At 43.7% G+C, this 16511-nt stretch overlaps 1 protein-coding gene across 1 annotated transcript; it reads left to right on the top strand.

Moving 5' to 3' along the window:
- Window positions 1-4083: 4083 nt before the first annotated feature.
- acer3 (alkaline ceramidase 3) lies at window positions 4084-15451 on the top strand. Its single transcript, XM_080508257.1, has 11 exons — window positions 4084-4189; window positions 8190-8300; window positions 8555-8607; window positions 8706-8758; window positions 8923-9004; window positions 9086-9121; window positions 11443-11501; window positions 12136-12237; window positions 13823-13927; window positions 14121-14166; window positions 15142-15451. Exons 1-11 carry the CDS (start codon window positions 4087-4089, stop codon window positions 15193-15195), a joined length of 804 nt encoding a protein of 267 aa, XP_080364383.1. The 5' UTR covers window positions 4084-4086; the 3' UTR covers window positions 15196-15451.
- The last annotated feature ends 1060 nt before the right edge of the window (window positions 15452-16511 follow it).

Raw genomic sequence — 16511 nt, 5'->3', positions numbered from 1 at the left:
TTTATATGGGGTGGGGGAGGGGGGGGGGGGGGGGGGGGGTGGCGGGTTCCAAGAGTCAACGTTTCAGGTTTCTTGAACGTTCTAGCGCGAAACACATGATTGAATTCTTTTCTATTGACTTTAGCTTCAATCAAAAGAGTCTAAAAGTGATGTAGTCGTCATTATCCGTTACCAGAGTTGACTGAAGAGACGAAGAGTCAATGTTTCAGGTTTCTTGAACATTTTAGTGCGAAACACATGAATGAATTCTTTTCTATTGACTTTAGCTTCAATCAAAAGAGTCTAAAAGTGAGCAGAGTTGACTGAAGAGACTAAGAAAAAAAAAATCACTGCACCTGAATTTAGATATTAGGGGGACAGTACTTCTTCACCGTTCTCTGGCGTCCCTCAGGGAAAAACCTCCACTGTACGTCTTCCGCCACAAGCATTCCGGACCACGTCGAGTATTCAAGGGTGTTTTGTCCCATGTTTTAGTGAGCAAAGCATTTGTCCGCGCAATTCAGGGTTTCCTTTCAAAAAAAACGTGTCGTGTGCTACTCGCGTTTGCCTTCGGTCCTGTGTTCCAGACAAAGAAGTAGGATTTTTACCAAACGCCTTAAATATTTAAACTGTTTATTTGAATGAGTCTGAAAGTGTCAACGGTATTTATAGGAATGTGTTAGAAGGAGCTCACGTGTCGCTCTGTTGTTCACTTACAACACGTTCTTCCAGGAGTTTTTACAGTTTTCAGCCTTGCTACTTGGCCCCGTTGTGTTTTTTTTTATTAGATTTTCTTTTTTTTTTTTTTCGGGTTTCAATCCACTCTGAATGCACTGACAACCAAACTGTGGCTGATCAAATCAGAATCTGTACAGCAATGTGCGCACGCATTGGCCGGACAAAATAAAACATTGAATTCACTCTTACGAACGTCATGTTTTTGCAATAAAAGAGTCACAAAATTCACAGACGGTATGTTTTTTTTTGCTTCCTTGTCCCTCCAATATACATCCCTCTATATGCATTTACTTTGTAGTTAAGGTCTGCTGATGTTACTTCAGTACACGATGCATCGGCCAACTTTAAATGTTTAGAAGGGATCTAAATATTTGAAAGCAGATTGGAGACGCAGCTGCTCCAGCGATAAGACCGCTTTGCCTGAAGCCACATCAGCACAAGGATTGTTGAACATCGGGGTGACGCAAAGTATTACGCAATAAATACACAAAGGTAGAGAAAAGTAGTGGAGGGGGTCGTAGCAAGATGCCCAGAGGCGTGAGTTGTCCGAACACGTCGACCCCCCCCCCCCCCAGTGAATGTTTGCATAACGTACACAGTGACAAAAAAACTAAACTGAAAAGAAAAAAATAAATAAACTGTCAAATGACGAAGAATCAGTTTTTGCTATTTCTTTTCAGAAAAGTTACACACCAACGTTTTGAAAACGGCACTAACGCTGAAAACGATGTAGTTAGCATGTTTGGCCACTAGTAGGAGCTGTTGGTTGTTTTTTGTAATGAAACCACACACATGCGTGCCGAAAATAAATATTGACATTCGAATGAATAGATAATGAATTTGGATTGTAAATACAGTGAAAATATGAATTCAATATAAACTAAGCATCTCAAGATGGAACATGAAATCGCACCCGTTTCAATTTATAATTAACTTAATTTAACTCCTATTACCTATACGTCTACATATACATCATACAACTTTCCAGTGAAGTTCAATCTAAATCCAAAGTCAGAATCATGTATATTTAAACTGATACCAGAGACGTTCACTGAGTTCTGATGTCTCTTAACTACAGTGACTTTCAAAATAAAACCACCAAGCAGGAGAATGCTTGGTAGTTTTAAAACGTGTTTTCAGTGGCTCGAGCACCGTTGTCACCCAAAACACAGGCTACTTTTTAAATAAACCATTGAAATGGAAGATTGAAACGTAAAAAAAACAAACAGACAAAACAAATGTCTTTTTATTTTTCCTGATCTAACCTGTGAGTATAATTTTCTATCAAAAACAAAGTAAATAATCTTTTGTTTTGATTAATTCGGCCACACATCATTGTATTGTGAAAAGGAACTATACTACAAGAAATTTGATCACACGTTGTGATTTTATGTGTTTTTCTTAATTTGTTGCACAAATTCTCAGAATGTGTTTTCTTAAAAGAAATGCAATAGTTCCACTGCATTTCTTAGAGATATGTCTAAAAAAATAAGTGAGTATTTTCATTAGCACTTCACTGCACTGTGGAGGATTTCTTTCTTACGTTTTTCAGGTAAATCGCACCCCCTAGAGGGCAACATGTTACATTACGCACTATAACCAGTTTTGCATGCAACACTACAGAAGCACATTTAGACATCAAAACATGAGAGTTGTCTCAAATTCTTCCTATGTGGTAATTTTCAAAATGATATCCCAACAATTTTACAATTAGTGGAAAGCTTGAGGTTTCCAGAAAATATTAAATACTTTAAAGATATCTTCATTTTCTGTGACAATTAAGGAAAACATAATGCAGTCAGCTAATAATATAATAATAATAACTTTATTTGTATAGCACCTTTCTCAGCAATATACAATTGTTACAGCTCTGTCATCATGGAACAAACCAATTAAACTTAAATTTCAAGAAATATTAGGAAAATGGAAGGAAAGGTTAGATTTAAAGACTGCGTGAAGCTTTTCTGTCTCGGCCCTCTGATAGCAAAGCAGCCATTAATCATGATGCTCCCTCCACCATGTCCTACTGTGGTAATAATGTCGGTCTGAGTGCTATATAAAGATTTTAACTATAATTGTGGCTGGCAGAAAGTAGCTCTATAACTGTTCCAGCAGTTTCATGTCGGGTTTCCAAACTGTTGAATCCAATTATCTCTTTCTGGAGTCATTAGCCCAGGGGCTCTTTTTTTCTCTCCCAGCTGCACTTAAATATTTAATATTAGTCGTCAGTAAAGATCTGATATGCTATTCTTGTACACGTGTTATTAGGTTCAGCACAAAGCATTTGTCTACATCCGCAGGTGAAATGCAGATCATATCACATTGTATTGGAAATATATGCAGAAAAATAAACTGGGTGGATCGAATCTTGTTACCGTAAGAAACTTCTTTTTGGACGTAGTACATCAATGCCACATTCACCTTGACGCAAATGTACAATTTCTCAGAGGTGGAAAGAAAATTTCAAATGTGCACTCAAGTAAAACTACTGTTGTATTCAAGTATAAGTGAAAGTACTCTTGTTGAAGTTACTGAAGTGCACAAAGTGCTGATTTTGAAAGCTACTTAATAGAAGAAAGTATATGGACAGGGAGCCATGCTACTCTGGAGGCCGCCATTGTTGTTGACACGTTTATCACTTGGTAGCCCGTTGTAAGTCCGCAGCCAGGATTTTTTTTTTTTTTTTTTAAAGTGGTGGCTGAATGCATCGTGTGGTACAAATTGTCCGCTCGCTGCACGTTATGTGTCGTGCGTGTTACGCAAACGTCATATGCAGCTTTTATTATGAAAGGTGCTAACTATTTTTCACAAGTCAGACAAATTACATTTGTTATTACCATTATTGTTGCTTACCATAGGCTTGGAGGACGCTTTTCATAAAAAAATTTTTTTTTAATTGACTTGTATATTTTCTTTTTTTGGGGGGGGGGGGGGGGGGGGGCTTGTGCCCCTGCACTATGATTTCTCTAGAGCCGCCCCTGACGGGGAATATTTTTTTTAATATCATAATTCAAATTATAATTAAAAAATTTGACAAGACAGTTTCAATTGTCTTTCTATTCAAAGAGAACGTATTAAAAGTGCTAAAACAATAAAATAAGTCTATATTATATTAACTCATTCAGTAACCAACTAGAAACTACACAGCTACTACTGAAGCTAAATGCTAATGTTGCTAACGGACGACGGTATTAATAGCATTTTAATCGAGGAGGAGGAAGAGTGGGAGGAGGGAGAGGAGGAGGAGGAGGAAGAAGAGGGGGAGTGGAGGACGAGGAGGAGGGAGAGGGAGAGGAGGAGGGCGGCTGTGATGGGACTACAAATCCGTTAGCGCCCGCAGCCTCCTCCTCCTCCTCCTCCGCTTCCATCATGGCTCCCTCGGCGGACAGGCGGGGATACTGGGGCCGGCCGACCTCCACGCTGGACTGGTGCGAGGAGAACTATGTCGTCTCCTTCTACATGGCGGAATTCTGTGAGTGTCCCGGTGTTTTTTATTTTTTTAATATACTCTTTAAAAAAAAAAAAAAAAAATGGCGACGTGTTTCGGAGGGGGTTCATTCACGGACGGGGTGTTTTTGTTCGGGTGCGGAGCGTCACTGAACGGGGAACCGTGAACACCGAGGGGAGAGCGGCGGGGAAGGATTCGGTAAAGCCGGTTTCTTATTTTATTTTACTGCGTGTTTAACGTGCAGTTTAACCGGGTGTCGAGCCGAACGACAACGAGGAAGCTGCTCTTGCGCGAGTCTGCTGCAGGTTGTTTGCCTGACGTGTGTGTGTGTGTGTGTGTGTGTGTGTGTGTGTGTGTGTGTGTGTGTGTGTGTGTGTGTGTGTGAAGCTGACCTGTTCCTCCTCTCAGTTAACATGAAACTTGATGAAACGGTTCTTCTTCTTCCTCCTCTTCCTCCTCCTCCTCTGATAGTGGAAACTGGTTCCTCAAGAACAGTTATCTCAGATGGTTTACATGCTGCCATGACACACTTCTCACACTTTCAGGTGTGTTACCAGAGATCTGTGTCCACACACACACACACACACACACACACACACACACACACACACACACACACACACACACACACACACACACACACACACACACACACACACACACACACACCTGTGAATTTACCTGGTATACTTGTATAATCTAAAAACAGAGGTATCCTGGTTACCTTTAGGTCCTCGCCCCCAGGTAATGTTGTTACGCCTCGGAGTTCCTGTGAAGACACGAGCGTTATCCCAACTGCTGATCAGTTCATATAACGCTAACTTCAATCAGCGTTCGCATATTTGTTGCGTTTCTGCCGAAATGTGCTGAAAGACAGGGTACGTCCGAATTGTCCGTTTTGTGTCGCGGCCGTGATAAAGGACGGGTCTGAATTCTCACCGAACGAAGGAAAGGAGGCTCGTTGCTTCCTTTGGCATAGGAACCACCGATGCATCCTTTCGCAAAGGAGGCGAGCCCATGCCGCCCCACAATTCCTTGCGGCGACAACATTTAAAGGGACCCGCTCATCGGGGCGTTCAGGAAAACTCAGGGTGTCGGAAAAAAAGGGAGCAGATCACGTAAGTTACGAAAGAAATAATCTGCATTGAACAACTTGAAGTCGTCTAAAACCCAAGTAGTAGTTCTTTCCCCCTAAACCAGGGAGTTTTGGGGGGGGGGGGGGGGGGGTACCCATGAGTACGCATCATTGGGGGGGGAAAGTTCAAGAAGAAAACCAATCTGATAAGCATAGATTTAGAGACACTAGATCACGTTTTCTCTCTGCTATAACTGCTCGGCAGTGAGGCGATTGTTGACCTTGTAGAAATATGAGCGTGTAAAATATCAAACTTCAGACTCGTAAATCAGGAAAACAGAACCGAGGATGTATCCTTGAACTGTTCGGGCGGCTCGCACGTCGGTTGGAGCTCAACCCTCACCGCGATTGATTTTTCTCTCCAGTCCCAAGTGTGGCATTACCGGCCTGATAAGCCTATCAGGGGCTGACATTGAGCTCGGGGGCAGGGTTCGGACAGCGTGGACAGTCCACCGGTCCATCACGGGAATAACACACACACACACACACATACACATCAGAAGGTACCTAATAAAGCGGCTCGGTACTGCAATTTAAAGGGTTGTTCTGTGTGGTAATAAGAAAACATTTCCACTTCCAGTGGCGTTTGGTGTTTTGACAGTCGTAGCTGTTGGTCCAGAACTGGGAAGAGTCTCATTCCCTACATGGCAGTTTTCCCCAAACCCCAGGAAAATGGCTAAATATCATTGTCGGATAAAGAATACCGATGGGAAAATTGCTTGAAGGGTCAATTTCAACCATAGTTTTCAAAGTGGGCTGTGGGTGTGAGAGACGTTTCAGTTGACTCGGCTCTAATTTTAGAGAATGCATCATGAGAAAAAGGAAATTTTGTAAATAGAAAAAGCATGCGACTTGTATGCAAAGTGTTTTACTCTGACGGAACCCTAAGAATTTAGGAAGTTATCAAGGAGTTCGACACTCAACAGAAAAGTCGATTGGGACGAAAGTTGGAGAGGCAAAATGTGTTCAATCTCACCCTGATCTATGGGTTTTACCTCTATAAATATGGGAATATTCACATTAACGACGTCGCCCCCTACTTTCCGAGGCAGACAGATATACATATATATATTCCCTACTGGGAATTCGTAGCTTTTCTCATGAACACAGGCGGAACTGCCACAACCTCTCTCCACTGAATTGTCCTGCGAGGACGACTGTCGTCCGGCTGTATTCTTTGTTTTCACTGAAGCGTTTCCAAACTGCCGCTGAGCGCTACGTACGCTCCGGACCAGACACGGCTTTTGTTTGCATTGACGGCGTCCAGCTCCTTGACGACGACGTCCAGTTCTTTGGGTACATTTTCTTAAAACGGCAGCGCCTGGAGACGGTAGTAGACGCTCACGCCGAGGGAGGAGGCGGTGACTCACATTCTGTTGTCATTGAAACGTCAAAAAAAAAAAAAAACCCCACGTGGTTAAATTCCTGCGGCGTGTGTGCATTTATTATCAGCAGCCAAAGTTCAAGCATTTTTGAAATGCTCAACTGGAAGTCGTGGTCGAAACGTGCAGCTTTTATCAGACGCCTGCAGATAACCTCCGGCCCTGGAGGCCACGTGTTTGATTGTTGGGTTTTTTTTTCTCAACCTGGTTAACATCCGGCCTCAACCCGGTTGTTTCTCCTCTCCACGCCCAGCCCGGCTTGTGATCGCCGTTCTCACATTCCCAGTGGGCTTTTCTTTTTTCTTTCTTCTTTTGTTTAACGCAGTGCAGTAAGTACGCAAAGGCGAGGAGGGGAAGGTTTTAAATATGCAAACACCGTCGCCGGTTCAGTCAAAAGCCACCTGTGCAGGAAGCTCAAAGGTTTTATTTGAGGGGAGATAACGGCCACTGGGAATAATCAAATGACTAAATTTGCCTTGCCTTTCAGAAGAGTTCTGTTTTTCCTCTGTCTATATGAATTTGGAGTGTATTCCAAAAGTTACCCCCCCCCACCACCACCACCACGATCCGTGATGTCATCAAATAAGCACAACAATCAGGGACTACAAGCTGCAGAAGCTACTAATGTTAGCAGCAGGAGGAGCAGGACCATAGACCTATTGAACTAGAAGCTATTGACGCTAGCAGCAGGAGGAGCAGGGCCATAGAGCTATAGAACTAGAAGCTACTGACGCTAGCAGCAGGAGGAGCAGGGCCATAGACCTATTGAACTAGAAGCTATTGACACTAGCAGGAGGAGGAGCAGGGCCATAGACCTATAGAACTAGAAGCTACTGACGCTAGCAGCAGGAGGAGCAGGACCATAGACCTATAGACCTAGGAGCTACTAATGCTAGCAGCAGGAGGAGCAGGGCCATAGACCTATAGAACTAGAAGCTACCGACGCTAGCAGCAGGAGGAGCAGGGCCATAGACCTATAGAACTAGAAGCTACTGACGTGAGCAGCAGGAGGAGCAGGGCCATAGAGCTATAGAACTAGAAGCTACTGACGCTAGCAGCAGGGGGAGCAGGGCCATAGACCTATAGAACTAGAAGCTACTGACGCTAGCAGCAGGAGGAGCAGGGCCATAGACCTATAGAACTAGAAGCTACCGACGCTAGCAGCAGGAGGAGCAGGGCCATAGACCTATAGAACTAGAGTTATACACAGGTTTATGAGCAAGAATCTACTAAATTTCTATGTGCTCTGTCTTATTCTGCATTTTTGGTGTGTTTGAGTCACAGTGCCCCTAAAGGCCTGGCAGGTGTACTACATGTGTACTACATGTGTACTACATGTGTACTACAGGCCCTGCAGCCTCATGTTGAGCTGAGTTCATAGTGCCGTGTGGACGGAATGTTTTTGGAGACGGCTGGGGAGAAAAAGAAAAGTTTTTCCCGTCGTGTGGATGTGGCCTTAAAGGTCGCGTGGCGCAGCTCTAACCTGCCTCCGCCCTTTTGGTTTCAGGGAACACCGTCAGCAACCTCATCATGATCCTGCCGCCCCTTTACGGGGCCGTCCAGACGTTCCGCGACGGCCTGGAGTTCCGCTACGTCTGCTCTTTCCTGGGACTGGCAGGTCGGTGTGTTCGGCTCGCCGGCGCTCGCGGTACAAGGGATCTGGAAGCGTCCCGGATTAAAAGCGTTCGTAGATTTGAGTTCTGGACGTCGCGGAGCCGCTGAGCGTTTTAGATTCAGAGCCGCCGAATAGCTTCAAACCTTTAGGATCGAGTACACGCAGAGTACTTTAAACTCGGGATGCTTCCAGCCACCGCCTGATTGTGTGAGACGCGGGTGTTCTGGGTCGTAATGCCTTGTGGTTTTGTCGTCCAGCTGTGGGCGTCGGCTCCTGGTGCTTCCACATGACGCTGCTGTACGAGATGCAGGTGAGCCGCGGGAGAAAACACGGTCTGACCATCGTTACTCGGTTAATCGCCGGATGCGATCGATGAACTCGTGTCGTCTTTCCTCTTGTTCCCCGCAGCTGCTGGACGAGTTGCCGATGATCTACAGCACCTGCGTCTTTGTCTACTGTCTGTAAGTGATTCTGACTTTATTATGATTTTTTCTTTAATCTGGATCGACTTGACGCCGCGTTGGAACACGTGTAGCCAAAACTAACCCGATCCCTCGCCGATTGTCCGAGACGCTACCGTCTCTCGGCTCTCCGTCCTTGATTGTTGCCGTTGATCTCTTTGCAGATACGAGTGCTTCAAGCAAGAGAACCGCCTCAGTTTATTTCCCATAGCGTTGCTATTAATCTTCAGCGTCTCGGTCACTGTGGTGAGTGTCCACTTTCACCCCCTCACCCCCACCCATGATGCATTGCATTCCTCTGACCGCCCACCGTTGTTTACATTACAGGTGTACTTACAGTGGAAGGAGCCGGTGTTCCACCAGGTAAGGCGGCTTCTTTTGTTTGCAGGCTCACCTTCACCTTGTGTCAACATTGGGCTTGTGAAACCAAACAACCAGACAAAAACACGATTCACAAGGAGCCATTTAGTGAACTTGAGAGTTTTGTTTTGCAAATACAACACACGTTTAAAAAAAAAAAAAAAAAAAAAATCCCCAGTGACATGCAGCCTGTGCTGCAGGTCGTCAACAGGGAAAACTCAAACTGTACAAAGTTTGGTAATAATCCCTCTTATTTTGGCGCCGACAGCATTGCAGGTTGTTTTTAATTTCCTGAGAAGTTTAGTGTTTACACAGCAATGTTTTGGTAAACATGTCTGTTTACATGTGTCTGTTGAGACGGCGTGTTTTTAAAAGAGCGCCGTTGTCACGTAGACGCAACAAACGTTTTCTGTTTCCACTTGAAAACCGTTTTATTTCCTTGCAAATGAGCATTTTGTGATGCGGCTGTTTTGACGATTAAAACTCCAGATTCCTGCTGCGATTCCACATAATTAGTATTTTAGGTTTATTAGAGCACGATGAATGAACGACTTCAACCTGCTTTTGAATCAAACTGCCCCAAAAAACAATCTACGACTTTGCACTGAGGCTTTTAATTTGACGGGGTGTCGGGTTCACTCTGTTTGGGAGCTCCACAAATGCACTCTTCACCATTTCGGGCTACACCCAACTCAATAAGTATGGATTAATTTAGAGGTTACAGGCACTGCGCACCGGAGCGGTTCAATTATAGGATCGACAAATAAATAATCCTCGGAACGGAAATCTGCACTTTTTTCTCCCACGTACTGCGTCAATTCTAACGGTTTTCTAGCCTCATGCGTCGTTTCAAACACACAAAATAAAGTCATTTATCGTCATGATCATTTTTTTCCCCTCATAAAGTGCTTTTAATATCAGTTTAAGTTCAATTTACGAGGAAAATACCTCAAATATTGTAAATGGTGTCCCGATTTCTGTTCGTCAAAAATGTGGATTTCTTTTGCTGGATTTTTTAAACAAAAATTTGAACCTTTGCTGATTGTTGGTTGTTCTTTGGGGTGTTTTTTTTTTTTTTTTTTTTGTATTTGCACACCACGCCGAGTTCAGGGCTGGAAGGGTTTGGCTTGGTGTGAAGTGTGTTGGTGTGAGGTGTGGTATTTAAACAAAACACACACACACACACACACACATGGTCGGCTGCAGAACAATAGCATGAAGCCACAGTTTGCGCCGGTCACTGGGGGGAACCGTGTCCGAGGAGTTAAACATGTCAACGTCGGCTTATCCACTCATGTTACACGCCATATTTCTGCTTACCTGTTAAGTGTGTGTGTGTGTGTGTGTGTGTGTGAGTGTGTGTGTGTGAGTGTGTGTGTGTGTTGCCTCACAACAGCCAGAACGCCGCGTCATCGCCGCCTTTGTTTAGTCTCTGAGTCGACTGTTTACTAAGCAGCTGCTCCATAGTGGCGGCGATGCCGTTTCTGCTTCGGCACAAAACGGCTCATGCAGGGAAGTTTGCTGTGTTTCTGCCTCCAGCACACGCACACGCACACACACACACACACACACTCTCACACACACACACACACGGCTCTGTGAAGTGTCTGCTAAAATTAGCATCACCATTTCTAAATCGTGTAATAAAACTAAAATACAAGCACGTACAGAAAAATGCTGTAAAATGAAAAAAGAAATTGTAAATTAATCAAAATAAATCTATTCATGAAAATACAGACACACAAATTAGATGAATCTATACACAATGTACACACACCTGTCTTGATTTACATACTTCTGAATGTCCAGTTAACATCCGAAGAAACAAAACGTATTTAATCGAAAGCCAAAAGTAATTCAGCAACACGTTTCACAACGCGTTGGAGAAAGCAGACCTGGTAAAATCACGCAGTGTCTAACAAATCAAATGTTTCCATGTGAAACCACAATTTCACTCATTGATTTCTCACTTTCTTTCATTAAAACCTTATTTATTTGCAAGCATTTATTTAATAAATCCGCTACATTGGGTGTATTTCGTATGGATGGATGAACGTACCTGTTCCCTACAGGGTTGTCGGAACTTAACTTCTTCGTAAGTTTGAGGCCTTAAAAAAAAACTTTTTAAATCTAAACTTGTAAGTTTTCCCTTCTTGTGGCGCAGAGTACGTGACGAAAACGTCAATATTTCACTACAGTCTCAACCCAATGAAACCTCCGGGTGCAACAATACAGTGAAATGTCCAGAAAAACGTCTTTTACAAACTTGTTTCTTGGTTTGTGTGTGAATGTTTGACTGAACGGTGGCCTGCTCTCTCCTCCAGGTGATGTACGGAGCTCTCGTGGGCTGCCTGGTGATGCGATCCATCTTCATCGTTACGTGGTGCGTCTTTACAAGGAGCATTGTTCAGGAGGGTGGGGGGTGTGGGGGGGGGGCATTTCCACATCAAAGGAGTCTGTGTTCATTAACCCGGTGTTTTTCAACCACTGTGCCGCGGCACACTAGTGTTTCCGTGAGATCTAGTCAGGTGTGCTGTGGGAAATTATCCAATTTCACATTTTTTTCTAAAAAACATCATGTATAAATACTCTTCACCACTAGAGGGCAGCACAGAACTTTGCCGGTGAAATGTAAAGTGACAGACGTCAGTGTGGTTCATCTCCACCTCCTGCTACCATCTTGTATCAAAGTACTGTGTCAGTGACAGTGATGGAGAAGTTTTTGAAAAGGAAGAATGTGAACCAGGATCTCAGCTCTTCATCCATCAGGTCCAGGTTTCACACTGAGGGAGTCACGATTAAAAAAAGACCTTTGTTTCTGTATTTACTGGATTCCTGTTGATAAAACTTTGATGAGAAAGACTTTATATTGTTAATAGAGGCTACAGAGTTTCACATTTTAACATTTCCGGGTGGTGGTGTGCCTCCAGATTTTTCCAAACAAAAAAGTGTGCCTTGGCTCACAAAAGGTTGAAAAACGCTGCACTAACCGACGGCCGCTCTGCTCGTGCTTCCAGGGTTTATCCGTGGCTGCGGCCGCTCTGCTACGCCTCCTTAGGCATCTTCCTGTTGGGGTTCCTGCTGTGGAACATCGACAACATCTTCTGTGACTCGTTAAGGTGCGTCCGCATGACATTTAACGGGTCGAGGCCACGTTGACATTTACATAAATCAAAAAAAATGTAAGTTCATGTACGCCTGGTTCCGAGCTGCGATGAGCAGCCGAACCTGTAGGGGGCAGTGTAGCGAGAAGCACAGATAATAGCGCATAATAATGAAAGGCACAAACGCAGAAAAATACCGCGGTTTGGTAAAATACCCCCGGGTACGTGTAAACGTGGTGTCGGAGCAACAAAAGGTACTTTACTGTCAGTTTGAAGCTTAAAAGCTTTTAAGCTTAAGCTTTGAAGTTGAAAACGCGCAGTTTTAAACTTCAAAGGTTTTGAAGTTTTACCTTTTACGCGGCAATGTTTTGAAAACGACGTAGTTCTCCAGTTGGGCCACGTAATGGCGCTGTTGGTTGTTGTTATGAAACCACACAATCGCAAAACAACAAGCTATAAACGCGGACATTCGTACGGAAGGACGACGAAGTTGGGGCTGTCAAAATAAAAGTACCAAGTCCGGGAGAATATGGACCGGGAGTCATAAGCCTCGTCCATCTACTGAGCGTGTGCGGAAGAATTCACAACGGACGTTGTGCACGCGAGCAGCGTTTCGGAAAAAAGTTTGGATTTCCCCTAGTTTCCATGGAGACGGGAGCGTTTTCGAAAAGTCCCACCTGGGGAGCCGTCTTGAAAACACTATGAATGAGTTTTTGCTTAAACGCCGTCGTCGTCGTCGCCTCAGTTTTCCGGCACTGGTTAACCACAACGTCTTTATATGACGATAATAATAATAATAATAATAACAATAACATATAATACCTTTTAATTTGGAGGTCACCTTGCAGAGAATAAGAGCGCTAGACATCATAAGAGATCATAAGAACAAGTGAAGTACACATTGTCTGATTAAAGTGCATAATAAGCCAAAGTGCAAGGCGACGGCAGCCTTGCGACACGATGATGATGGAACATGGATGGATGTTGGATACGTATTCCCAGAACGTGATCCCGGACAGATTTCACAGCATCTGAGACGCTTCGTTCGACTCATTTTTGTCCTTCCTGTTGAGAATATCGTCGTTGCCGAGCTCGTTTTGTTGAAAAGGGAGAATCTAAGCGGCGTCGAACCGACGCACACGTCTGTTTATTGGCGCCACATTCAGGAAGCTTCTGAAAACTAATGACTGTGAATGTGGGAACAAAAAAAACAAACAAAAAAACCCAACAACTGTTCAAACCGGAAATTCAGGATCTTTAGTAATTTCCTTGTTTGTTTGTTGTTGTTTTTTTTTGATAAACATTTGATAAGATTGCTGCTCCCGGGCAACATTTCCTGCTCTTCAGCAAGTCTGAACGATCTGAGTCGTTCATCTTTCCTGAGTTCGTTCTGCTCGTTTGACCCGCTGCAGCCGATCACACAATTTTAGTTAAAAGAACTCAAGCGACCTCCGTTTTTTCCAGGACGGTGAGACGTTCAGGCCACGGTTGACGAGTCGTCCAGTGTCCTTGTTTGTTCATTTGACTTGTGGTGAAGCTCTTCTGTGAATTTCTCATTTTGAAAAAAAAAAAAAAAAACTGCTTCCCCTCCGACGGTCAGGGCGAGCAGACGAACGCTGCCCCCTGGTGTTGGCGTGGTGACGCAGTTCCACGCCTGGTGGCACATTTTCACCGGCCTGGGGTCTTACCTGCACATCCTGCTCAGGTGAGCTCACACACTCACACACACACTGTCCGGATCTCCTGTAAAAGAATTTTTTATTGGTTTTATTTTGATAAAGATTCAAGTTTTTTTTGCTATTTTATTTTTTCGATCGACTTGCATGAAGACGGCGGAATAGAAATGACTTCCTTCTGCTTTTTAGGAGTAATTAACTGGTTTTTTTTTTTTAATTCAGCTTGCAGATCAGATCAACCTACCTCAAGCACAGGCCGAAAGTAAAGGTACGTCTGCCTCTTTGATTCCCGTCGGAGCGAACAACAGACCGTCTGTCCGTCTGTGGCTGGCCTGAAGAAATGTTTTTATTATAACCATTTGTTATAAATGTTTATGTATATTTCTACTGAGAAACATCATGAGTCACTTCAGCTTTTCTCAAATCGGCAAGAAACAGAAAAGGGAAGTACCTTTAAACAAATACAGTATCTTCAGCTTCTTGTTTTACAAGTTAGATATAGTTCTGTTAATTCCTGTAAAACTAAAATATCATCTGGATTGCACCTAAATCTTTCTCTCTCTTAGATCAAACATCATTTGTTCTATTTTGAATTGAACTCGACTTAAATCTGCTTTTTTTTTACCCCTAGTTTTTTTTAATTAAAATTTATATTGAAGTCCAATACCAACTGCATTCAAAAGTAATGAATAAAAAACTCTTCTAAGTCACAAAAACCTTTATTTCAGTTCCAAAAATCTGCATTTGGATCAAATAATTTATCACTTATTTATTTAATGTTGATTTCTTACTGAGGTCAAAGGACAAACACATGTTGGACATTAATATAAGAAAACAGCTCATGTTTTAATTTATTTATTTGAATCACTTTGTTTTCTTTTTCACATTCCATGACGCTCATTTTATTTGTTTACGTTGAAAAGGAGCATAAAGAAGATCAAAGTGCATCGAAGGACAAACACATGTTGGACGTTAATATAAGAAAACAGCTCATGTTGTAATTTTTTATTTATTTGAATCACTTTGTTTTCTTTTTCATGTTCCATGACGCTCATTTTATTTGTTTACGTTGAAAAGGAGCATAAAGAAGATCAAAGTGCATCGGTGTGTCACACAGACACGGGTCGTATTTCATCAAAATCGGGGTTTTAACTTAATCGTGTCTCGTAGGTTCAGATTGTGTCTTTTGCGTTAATTTGGCGGCGGAGTCTGACCTCTGGCCTCTGACCTCTGACCTCCTCAGTTCCTTTGCGGCGTTTGGCCGACGCTGCACGTCGAGCTGCAGAAGACGAGCTGAGGCGGCGGGACGGAGACCGACTGAAGGACGGTGACAAATCCAGAGGCCTGACAGTGGGTCCCTCCTCCTCCTCCTCTTCCTCCTCCTCCTCTTCTTCCTCCTCCACCTCCTCCTCCTCCGGGCCGCCGCTGGGAATGAGGCCACAGCGGCGCCGGTGGCGGGCGCCACCCGCCGCCCGCCGGTTCTGCACTGAGTCCAGATCGAGGGACTGGAAGATCGGAGATAATTTATTAGATTTAGCTTTTCGTGTGCCGCTGTTGAGGCGTCGTGTTTTTAATCCAGCCGATTCACTTTTAGCGCAACGGAAGGTTTGAAGGGTCGCGGACGTTTGCTTGATCAGGGAAACGGTCTTTTATTGTTTGTTTGTTTGTTTGTTTGTTCAGTCCTGTGGACACATTAATCCCTGACGCGTCGATGTATTTATGACTATACCCCAATTACAAGGTAATACGAGTGGACTGATTATATACGAGTACTGTAGTTTTTACAAGTAGCTGAAACACTTAGAGCACGGATGTATTGGTTGCCGTGACGACGGCCCGTGAGAAGGTGAGGGAAATGCCGAGTCGGCTAAATAAAGCCTCACCCGGTTTCTCCGTTTTAACTTGAAATTCCGGCGTGAAGACACTTAAACAGGAAGGACTGTGTTTTATTTAAAAGAGGTGAAGAAGGGATTTTAAACAGTTTCTCGTTGTTTTGAGGGGAAAAAAAGGCAGATTGATGAAATAATCCAGTGAACTGGAGGAACAAGACCACGATTGTTTTTTTTGTTGTTGTTTTTTTGAATTTTCCACCTTCCAGTGACTCAAAACTGACTTAATCTTGAATCCGATTGTTCTGGTTTGAAGAGAGTTAATTGATATGTAACTGTCAGGAAAAGGAGGCAGCTTATTTAATTCAACTCATTTTTCTTTTTTTCTTTTAAATCAATGTCTGCTGCCAAACTGGAGTCCAACGCTGCACACAGGCACCTTTTTTTTTTTTTGAAATGGATGCAGTTTGTCGTGGTGCCCACTAGGTGGCGGCAGCACCCAGCTGGTGTCAGACATTGCCAGGTGCCCGGCTGCACGGACTGAACGGCACTTAAAGGAGACTGGCCGACCTCTTCGCTCTGCGGTTTCCTCCGTCTTGTGTCGCGACTGTGAAACTTTGAGATCAGAAACTTTGAAGATGCACAAGATCGGGACGTTTTCTCCCGACGCAACAACCCTACCCGTCTCGTGACGCTGACTTCCTCCCCCTCCTCCCCCCTCCCCCCCTCCCCCAGTGTTAGAAACCATCATAAGCACAATGTGTGTGAAGTATTAAGTGTGTGT

Source organism: Blennius ocellaris (genome assembly GCF_963422515.1).
Source record: "Blennius ocellaris genome assembly, chromosome: 14".
Taxonomy (NCBI): domain Eukaryota; kingdom Metazoa; phylum Chordata; class Actinopteri; order Blenniiformes; family Blenniidae; genus Blennius; species Blennius ocellaris.
The sequence above is the reverse complement of the archived record's forward strand: the minus strand, read 5'-3'. Positions and strand labels throughout refer to the sequence as shown.

Coding starts and splice junctions, on each gene's coding strand:
- acer3 (XM_080508257.1), top strand. CDS start 4,087: ATGGCTCCCTCGGCGGACAGGCGGGGATACTGGGGCCGGCCGACCTCC. Junction 8,759..8,922: donor TGCGTCTTTGTCTACTGTCT/GTAAGTGATTCT, acceptor ATCTCTTTGCAG/ATACGAGTGCTTCAAGCAAG. Junction 12,238..13,822: donor ATCTTCTGTGACTCGTTAAG/GTGCGTCCGCAT, acceptor TCCGACGGTCAG/GGCGAGCAGACGAACGCTGC.